Below are 9,849 nucleotides of genomic sequence, written 5' to 3' on the forward strand. Positions count from 1 at the left end.
ACCTGCAGTTTAGGGTTGACATGTTGGTGTTTAAATGGTGCTAGAACCCTACAGGGGCTTGTTTGAATTTATTTTATAGTTTGAAACCAGCAACCCTACAGGGGCTTGTTTGAATTCATTTTATAGGTTTAAATCCAACAGAGGCTCAACCCTACACTAAATAATTTTTTTAATTTTTTTGTTCTAGTATAAGATCCATTATATCAGTATAATGCATTATTATCATACCTTGTGAACGACAGAATAATAAAGCAATATCATGAGCGATTCCATCAGAACAGACATCTCCATAAGTTTCATTTATATAAACAACATCTTGATATATATCAATATAGCCAGTACCAGTAATAGTCAATGTATCCTAATTTTGTTTTTAGATACAGTGTTCAATTAAACTAATACAAATAACAGTGTTTTATAAAAGTAATACAAAATAAATCTAGTAATTAAATCGATTTCATATATATCACGGGTAAAAAATTATTTAATTAAATATAGAGAAAATTCACATCTCATTCATCATTTCTGTCACCATCTACTCGATATCTAACACGATGATCAGGAAGATTTGCATAATCTTTTCTGCAGCAACAGCAGCATTTTTTTTTACAACAGAACCAAATGACTATAATAAGAAATACAACGACACTGAATAAAAGCAGTGAACTGAGAGATCCTGTAATAATTCTGTCTACAAAAATGGAAGTAGTGATTTAAGACTATGATTAACTTTATTTTTTACAATTTTGAAGTGATTTTTCACACTGACTGCACTCATCCAAAGCACACTGACTTCGAGACCCACTTGTTATATACTTTTCAGTGACATCAAAACCTACATAAATGTACTTAATAATTATCATACATTAGCAATACAATTATTTTTAAAAGACAAAAATTAGCGGCATAACATGCATAAGTAACTTTAGAGGGAATTTGTAGCTTGAGAATAATAAAAAATTATTTCATGGTGAGTATTTTAAAGGGGAAATTCTGATATTTTAGTGACTGGAAAATTTTAATTTTGCAGATGTGTGAATAAAACCCAAAGTTTCCCCACAAAGCATCCTAAATGAGCTTGAAAGCATGTTTTATATGAGCTGAAAGCCTGACAACTGACAAGCGCAAATGCATGAACATGACTTTTTAATAAAGAACTTCAAAAATTCAAAAAAATTAATTTTTATTGATATCAGCACAAACTTGCTACACAACATAAGAACATGTACAGATCTATATATATCGCATACAGGTACATGTAGTTATAAAAATGACAAATCCTGTCTTAAGTCAGTTTTGATTAAATTTGGCCAGTACTATATAGTACATCCAATTTTCAGTAATTAAAAAAAATCATTAAAAAACAATTTTGATTTGAATTTAATAGCTCAAAATCTTTATACATGTATAATTGTATATCCATTATGAAATTTTAAAAATCTCTTCAAGCAATGAAGCATTATGCCAAAATTATGTGGAAAACTCTAATAAAACCACTAAACCACATATTGTCTGCACTCTTTTAAGATTTACTGCTAAATCATGCACATTAGAGTCAGTTTGCTTACTGCATGTTAGTGTCACATGATCCTCACAGCTGTCAATACTGTAAGTGCTTGGTATACAGTGAGAAAAACATTCAAAAGAACTAGTTTTACAACTGTATTCTGTTACTAGAACACCCTTCACTGAAGAACTATTGAAAATGAATCATAAACAATACAACATAATTATAACATACGCAGGCTCTACTGTAGTCCAAGAATCACTTCCTGTGTATCCATACTGTCTACATATTGAGTTGGCTACAGTATCAGTGAAACTAGTTTTGCACACATGATACCAGTCATTATCAAGAAAAACTTCAACCACACCATCAGCTGGTGATTCAGTCTCTGTCCTATCAAGATATAATTGACCCTTGTAAGGATCAGTTTTCTTTATTGTATCAGTATCTATAGTAAGAATCAAGAAATACAATTAAAATGCACATTTTGACATTCTACTAGACAATGAATTTTGTTCAATAAGGTGGAAAAGCAAAGCCTGAAATTACATTCAAGCAAGGTTCAGCATTGTCTCAGAACATAGCTTAATTTGATCTGCAATTTTCGTGAAACAGTCAGACCAATAAAGATGCTCAAAAATTGAGCCAAAGTCCCTGTACTATAGTACTGCAGGGTCATTGACCAATTTATTTTTGTCAAAAATGGCTAGGAGAAAATTATGAATTTTTATAATTTTTGATACAGAATTTATGTTGCATAGAAAGTTTGAGCTAATTCTAATCAAAATTAATTTTCAAAGTGGCTCAAAAAATGAGCCAAAAACCTGTACTAAGGCACAGGGCATAGGCCAAATTTCATCAAAAAGGCTGGGAGACAATTCTGCATTTTTATACTTTTTCTGATACATATACATGCACTTATGATGTATATCAAGTTTGAGCTAATTTAGATATAAATTCAATTTTTTTATGAATTTTAAAGTTGCTCAATAATCAAGCCAAAGTCTCTGAACTTACAGTACAGCATCATTAAATAAATTTTGTCAAAATGACTAAAAGAGAATTCTGCATATAAATTTTTTTGATACATATAACACAGAAAGTTTGAGCTGATTTTGATAATTATTTTTAAAGCTGCTCAAAAATTAGACCAAAGTCACTGTTGGCCAAATTTTGTCAAAAAAGCTAGGTAAAAATCTCTATTTTCAAAATACATGTTCTTATGTTACATAGAAAATTTTAGTCAAAATTACATTTTTACAAATGCCATGCACTGTATTGTAGTGCTTGTCAGCTCATAAATGCATGCCGTTAGCTTACTTAGCATGTTTTGTGGTAAACCCTAAGATTAATTGGTTATTATGTTAAAAAATAAAACTTATATCATTATTTTTAAATTATGTTTAGTCTTGTCACACCCCTTCACATGGCAAGACTAAATTACCGTATAGCAGAAAAATTTGGCAGTCTAAAACTTTGGCGGTTTTGCATCAAAATTACTTAAATATAATATTGGCAGTTTAATTTGGTAGTTAACTATCTTGTCTTTTCTTTAAGCACTCTCAGCTCTTCTTGAAGCTGCTAGTTGGCAGTCCTTGCCCACAGTCTTGACTGAAATAGTGAGAAATACTGCCATTTTGGCATTTTTCAGTATTATGTGCGCATGACGAGATCTGGTCATCATTGGATTTATTATTGACAGTTAAAATATTGGCGGCTATATTTTGAACTGCCAATCCGCCAAATTTAATTATCCACTAAATTTTCCCGCTATACAGCATGTTGCTTGAATAGACAAAATGGTGTAGCACAACCCAGAATTTTGCCTGACAATTAAACAAAATGGTCAGATAAAGTCCAATGTCTTACTGTTATTTCAGACTCTGCAACAGGATATTCTAATTACTGTATATCGGGTATATTTCAATGCATGAAAAGTGGTATAAATATAAAGTTCAATCATGAAAAAATTCGGAAGCCCTTTACATTCCAAAAATATTTTACTTGCTATTATTTCCATGAACAACCTGGCCTGGTAAGTAAATAGAAGCATTTGCTGACTTCTCCACTCAGTTCTGAATCTACCTTAGCAACTCATCTAACTGGCAAAGAAGAAGCCATGAAGCCATGGATAGTTATAAAGCCATGTTCATATTAATTGCACAATACCACATATCTTTTTTCCTTTTTATCTGCATATTTTAAAATTTCATAATATTTATTTTCGCAATGAATTGCTTTTTCCAAAATTATTAATGCATTGAAATATACCCAATATACAGTACATGTAAAACTTTCAACAAGGCAGGTTAAAAATGTGTCTCTTTGCAACACTTTTAGCCATGACCTGTATTATGCATTAAAGTAGCATGTACAATTATAATCACAAGAACTCACTACAGGAAATTTTTGCAAGTGAACATGCTTCTTGTTCCTTCTTTACAGGATCAGCAATGTTACAACGCATAATGTTGGTTTCACCATATAAAAAGTAATTTGAAGTTGATGGACATACAACTTTGGTGATTACAAAATCAGACACTGATAATCTACTAAAAACAAATATGTACCATTATTAGGAATGTAAGAATGAAGTAACTTACAAATTACTTATTTCTAAAGAAGTAGCATTAGTGAATCCTTTTTGCCTACACACAACATGAGCTACATCAAGGTTTATACCATCATGACAAATCGTCATCCAGCCTTCAGCATCATAATTTAACTGTAGTGGATCCAACGTAACATCCCATAGCCGGTCACCTTCATCTAAAAATGACAAATATGTTCAACTGATGAACAACGAACCATTTCGCAATTGCATAATTTTTGTAGCATAACATGTAAATTTTATGAAGAATAATTTAAACAGCAACAAAATTTAACATCATACTTGCAGATTAATGTTTTGCTAAAAAATTTATTTTGCTATGGCCCAAAATTTTTCAAATGTTTGAATTTTTTAAATAATTGAAACAGTACAACAATGGCCAAAAACTGATATTAGGTGAATTTTTAGAAATTTTAAGCCATAGAAATATCTTGCTACCCAGTACTATACACCAAATTTATAAATAAAGTGACTACATCACTACTTTAAACTAAAATGATTGTGCACACAAATACATGTATACATAATGTATAAATTGGCTACTATAATATGACTGTGATGTTAAAATTAAAGCGATCAAGTTCCAAGCTATTTGGAACACAAGAGGAAAACATACAAAAGCTCATCCTTTTAAATATCAGTGACTATATATAATAGGTTAAACCATAATTGATGAAGGTGTCCATACTATTTGGAGCCCAAGGACGAAGCCCGAGGAGTTGGACATCTTCAAACATGGTTTAACTCATTTTAACTAACCGTAAAATAATGATTGTGCCATACTATAGTATAGTATAGTATAGTATACTAGTATAGTATAGCATATACTATAGTAGTATAGTATTCATGTATAGTTATAAATTGTGTCTATGTGATATTCTTCAGATTCATTGGTGTGTCTTCTCATGAATTCCTGGCTATTTAGTGTATTATACACAACCACAATTTTTATTGAATAGCAAAATATTTCAGCCCAAAGGCCTTCATCAGTTCTTTACTCTTGTACAACTGATGAAGGCCTTCGGGCTGAAACGTTTTGCTATTTAATAAAAGATTGTGGTTGTCTATAATACGCCAAATAGCCAGAAATTCATTGTGTATATGGGCTATTGTTGTGATAGTGACAATCATTGTGCAATACTAGCAGGCTTCATGCTATTTGAAACCTTCATTAGTGGCTATATCATAAAAGAGAATTATGTATAGGTTAGCATAATATTATGCTAATGAACTGGGTACTATGTATACAAACAACGGCAATATTTATTCTTATAGGGTTTACACATAGAAATGATTGGTTTGATGTCAGTAATGGAAAGTGCCTTGATATAATTTTAGTTACATGTACTGGTATCAACAACCTAGTTGTCACTTGTGTGCATAATTAATGTAAAAACCACATGATGCATGGCTGTGTGGCATCCAAAATAATAGGTCTATAGCATCCACATAGCATAAGGGTATCAATTATATATCAGAAAATGTAATAAAAATTGCATGGGGGTGATTTCAAAGCCATTTAAAAAAATTCATTGCAGCTTGCTTTTTAAAATGATCATAACTTGAAAATTTTTGTTAAAACAGCAAACTTTCTACATAGCACAAGGACATTTAGATTGCATCAGAGAATGTAATAAAAATTGGGGTGATTTTCAAAGCCATTATTGAAAAAAAAAATTATGCAATGGGGCCCATAATTATACCCATTTATTAAAAGAGAACTGAGTCCTTCAATTAAATTTATTACAAAGAGAAAGAAAAGAGAACAATAAGGAAATAATTTTGACAGAATATCTTAAATGGTTCCTTTTATAAATGCTTGAAACTTGACCCATTGCGCCCCTAGCTCTATGTAACGGTTTGGCCAGACCACCACCCTATATTTCAGGCAGAAGTACTCACCTGAGGCCGAGCAAACAGTGTAGATGAAGATTGAAGTCACAATCAAAACATTGAGGAACATTCTTAGATGCTGTATCTTGGGAATTAGCCCTCGTCAAGTGACAGCAATTGCTGACAAAACAATGCTTGAAACTCAGTTTCGATTTGACGATTTGAGTTTGACCATAGATATTAGAGTAAATGAAAGGGATAGGAAACTTCCGTTGCGTGGGCGGATTATTTCATTAAGATTATTAAGTTGCCTAGCAACATAGGCAAGTTACCCTTCCCGGGCCTTTTCCTTCACTGTTTGGCGTCCTATTTCAACTCATAACTCTAAAGTGACTTGTGTTCATCCTCTGCAATGATAATTAAAGGCATTACAGATACCTCCCTTACAGTCTGTCTAATTTTTGAAGTAAAATAATATTGATAACTATGGGTAAAGTTTGATTTATTGACTTGATACCTTCAATATTGTGGTTTTGTACCCTTTTTTAGAATACAAAAGAAGTAATACCAGAATTAACTATTACCAACTAACGGTGGGCACATTTTAGGCCAATCAAGTGTATATGATGGATATTTCTTGATTCAGACATAATGTTTAAGAATGTACTTGTGTACTAGTGATGTCATCATTTTGTTCAATAAATGTCTTCAAATAGGAGAAATTATGAAGTGAATTGGAAGGAGATAGGAGGTTAAAAATTATTGAAGGTGGTGTTTTACTGCCAATTGAAGTAAGTCTTAAGTTGATCATCTACTAAAAAGCATTTTTTATTGATTTGTGTCATACTAGGATCAATTTCATCTGTTATATGGTTTAATGGTAGGACTGAACAAAATACCTTTGCATGCACTGTCTACCATATTGAGAAAACCAGGAGCATGAGCCATCAAGAGACTGTAATCATCATTAATAATTGAATCTACTTGCAAGTCATCAACAATACCTCAGTGATATTAATAATACATAGTTATTTTTAATAAAATTAAATTTCAAATATTATTGGTATGTATATTTTCTCTCTTTTATATTTCCTCTCCTTTGTTTCCTTCACCTTTGGAGTTTAAATTAAAATTCTCATGTTGAGAATATTTCCAGAACAGTCTTAAAGGTACTTGCTTAATGCTTCAGCCTTCAAGTAATACTGTCACATTTTTCCACGTGGGTAATGATGTCACTTCCTGCGAAAAGAGCATGTGACCATCCAGTCTTGCCCTGTTTCCAATCCATGTACGTATAATATCTATGATTATACCATAGATATTATAGACTACGTAACCGGGATTGGTTACAATTTATGATGTTACATTATGATTTTATATGATTTTTTATTTATGTTACACAATTTCATGATGTTACATGTTCATGTATGTATACATTGTCAGATTCATACTCGTAATGTTCTCTCTCCCTCCCTTAGTTCCTCCCTCCCACCCCCATGTGTCTCCCTTTCTCTCTGTCCCTCTCTATCTCACACTGGAGCTCCATCAATAAAGTAAGTAAATTTATAATGCTTTAAAATTTATTATTTTCTTTATTTTCCTTTACATTATGCATCACACTTTAAATTACAAACAATACCCGCACTTTGTTCTAAAGTTAAGTCCTAGTCTGGAATTTTTGCATGGAATGCCACTTCCGTCCATTTCCTTTATTCCCTTGCCAATGCTGTTAGCCTGTTACATTTTCATGCTTTCTTAACATGACTTGTAATCATAATAACTTGATTGTAGCAAAAATACTTGTTCATAATAATACAGTGAACTTTTTAACTTTCTTGTTTGTCTTCTTTTAGGTCTTGTGTAATGAATACAACATTTCAAAACTCCTCTCATCAAAAAATATTTTTCAGTCCTAATTATAATAATTTTTGTTTTTTTAACAAATAATATTATTATTTTATTTTACTTACTCTTCAATAGTTTAAAACCCTCCGCCTACAGTCATTGTCCACCCCAATGACTGTAGGCGGAGGGTCTGGGTTGTGAGACTACACAATTGCATGTGTAACTTTGATGGTTGCTGGTATGCAGTGAGCCAGCAACAATTTGCTGCTGGTTCACTGCACTCCAGCCCCTTAATTTCAAATCGTAAGTAAGATATATACTGAGCCCTATTGACAAAGAGCAGCATCACTATAAATCACTTCAGAGTGAATCATGGATTGTATTTGCATTTCATGTTTTTTCACCTCTACTCCTTCACCCCACTTTTGTTGAAGCACCTATGCATGTAAGCAATACCCAGACTCAATACAAAATAGTGACTGCATGCATGACTAGTCTACAGGAAATGAAGGAAAGATGTTATTCCTTAAGGCCGATTTACACTGCAAAATTAACGTAAGGTAAGGCCATATGTTAAGACAGGAAGTATGTATAAACCAATGGCCAAACGTAAGAGTAGAGATAAGTTCAACTCTTACGTTACGTAAACGGTTGCCATTGGTTTATACAGCACTTCCTGTCTAACGTATAGCTTTACCTTATGTTGATTTTGCAGTGTAAATCGGCCATTAGAGGTGCTGGTATATAGACTACTATACTTTACTATAGCTTTTAGATCTTAATCTCACAGTATCAGTGTATGTGCATTATATAGTACAAACATTATGATGTGTAATCTAATCAATTTGTGTAGGAGGAATTCATGACTTAGCAATTCTTTTGTCAGTTGTGCAACGGAATCATTGCTTGGGCAGAATTAGAGGCAAAAGCATGACATAATTTATGTATACTGTAAAATGCTTAAACAGACTAGATATGATAAGAGTTTAATATCAATACTGTAGAAACATTCATGCTATAAATTTATCTGTAACTGAACTAAAAATAATTTTAAAATAAAACTAAAATTTTTTGAAATGGTAAAACATCAACAATATAATTTAAAGTAACTAAACCACACTGAAAAAAATAAACAGTAGGCTATTTATAGCTATACTAGTATAACACTCAGTCATAATAATAATTCAAAAAAATCAATTCAGCAATTATTTTTCATGAAGGAAAGGCAAGAGGATATGGGCTGTTGCCTTGCAACTGCTGTGGGTATCCCAATTGAACTTCTTGTGGGTAAGCCAATGGAGTAAAATCTTGTAGAGGAAAATTATATTGAGAAGCACCATGAGGTTGAGAAAGAGCCATTGTTGGGATTTGTTCTTGATGGTAAGGATTGGCAGGAGGAGGAGCTTGAGGCTGTTTAGAATATTCCTGACATGTTGACTCATCATACGTGTTGGAATAGCTAACTGCAGTAGACAAACTTTTTCTATTTTTCAACCACTTGTGCCGCAATATCAAGACACATGTTATAATTGTTATAATGACTATTAGAGCCACAATGCCACTTATTGTCCCTCCAATAATAGTCCATGGAGCTTGTGAATTTGAACTTGAAGTACTATCTTTAAGATAAAATTAAATACAAAATTAATATTGAATCTACATGTATATATATATATATATATTTATGCAAATTTCCTCTGACATTGTTTTGCTGATTTCACCATACAACTGTACTCTGATGAATAAATATTATGATTATGCTAAGCTTATTTAGTTAGCTCTTGCATAATTATGCAGATCCCAACTGAGGTATGCATGCTTTATTTGTTTGGTTGAGATTATAACAGCATGTCATAATCACTATAAATTCATATGAAAGTTTAATTTAGTCTTTTATAAATAATGTATTATCAAACTACTTACTTGTGGTTATGCTGCTGCATCTGACTCCAGCATCATCAGTGTGTCTACAGTTACTAGTGCTTGTATGTGAGCAGTTAACAAGAAATGATTCAGTTCCAGTACACTGCACATCATCCATCACTATGTTTCC

The 9,849-nt window shown here is 32.1% G+C and overlaps 2 protein-coding genes and 1 long non-coding RNA gene across 9 annotated transcripts in view; 1 reads left to right on the top strand and 2 right to left on the bottom strand.

Moving 5' to 3' along the window:
* Positions 1-378: 378 nt before the first annotated feature.
* On the bottom strand, positions 379-6,151 carry LOC109582377 (egg peptide speract receptor-like). 3 transcript variants are annotated; one of them, XM_019997045.1, is made up of 7 exons: positions 6,021-6,151; positions 4,111-4,276; positions 3,905-4,056; positions 1,742-1,955; positions 1,569-1,696; positions 743-835; positions 379-691 (listed from the first exon to the last, which is right to left on the bottom strand). In XM_019997045.1, the coding sequence occupies exons 1-7, from the start codon at positions 6,079-6,081 to the stop codon at positions 513-515; spliced, it is 993 nt and encodes a 330-aa protein (XP_019852604.1). In that variant the 5' UTR covers positions 6,082-6,151; the 3' UTR covers positions 379-512. The 3 variants fall into 3 exon arrangements, with proteins under 3 accessions (XP_019852604.1, XP_019852603.1, XP_019852605.1); XM_019997044.1 differs by having other exon boundaries at positions 3,905-4,059; positions 6,021-6,150; XM_019997046.1 differs by having other exon boundaries at positions 642-687; positions 3,905-4,059; positions 6,021-6,105.
* A 502-nt stretch (positions 6,152-6,653) lies between these two features.
* LOC109582378 (uncharacterized) lies at positions 6,654-7,867 on the top strand. 2 transcript variants are annotated; one of them, XR_002185063.1, is made up of 4 exons: positions 6,654-6,742; positions 6,802-7,239; positions 7,430-7,504; positions 7,805-7,867. It is a non-coding gene; the product is annotated as an uncharacterized LOC109582378 (long non-coding RNA). The 2 variants fall into 2 exon arrangements; XR_002185064.1 differs by having other exon boundaries at positions 6,802-7,120.
* Positions 7,868-8,844: 977 nt separating this feature from the next.
* Positions 8,845-9,849, bottom strand: part of LOC109582381 (deleted in malignant brain tumors 1 protein-like) — an 8,238-nt gene continuing 7,233 nt past the window's right edge. For 2 of the 4 annotated variants that reach the window (XM_019997047.1, XM_019997048.1), the window contains 2 exons: positions 9,720-9,843; positions 8,845-9,415 (listed from right to left, as the gene is read on the bottom strand). In XM_019997047.1, the coding sequence (XP_019852606.1) occupies positions 9,009-9,415; positions 9,720-9,843 (531 nt within the window). In that variant the 3' untranslated portion in view covers positions 8,845-9,008. The remainder of the gene's footprint in view (positions 9,416-9,719; positions 9,844-9,849) is intronic. The other 2 variants (XM_019997049.1, XM_019997050.1) reach the window with 2 other exon arrangements.

This window comes from Amphimedon queenslandica, unplaced genomic scaffold (genome assembly GCF_000090795.2).
Source record: "Amphimedon queenslandica unplaced genomic scaffold, v1.1 AMPQUscaffold_13387, whole genome shotgun sequence".
NCBI lineage: Eukaryota > Metazoa > Porifera > Demospongiae > Haplosclerida > Niphatidae > Amphimedon > Amphimedon queenslandica.

Excerpts from the sequence above, each read along its gene's own strand:
- LOC109582377 (XM_019997044.1), bottom strand. The coding sequence starts at position 6,081 with ATGTTCCTCAATGTTTTGATTGTGACTTCAATCTTCATCTACACTGTT. Across the intron at positions 4,277-6,020 it reads CACTGTTTGCTCGGCCTCAG|ATGAAGGTGACCGGCTATGG; the intron begins GTGAGTACTTCT and ends TGTCATTTTTAG. Across the intron at positions 4,060-4,110 it reads TCTTTAGAAATAAGTAATTT|TAGATTATCAGTGTCTGATT; the intron begins GTAAGTTACTTC and ends ATTTGTTTTTAG.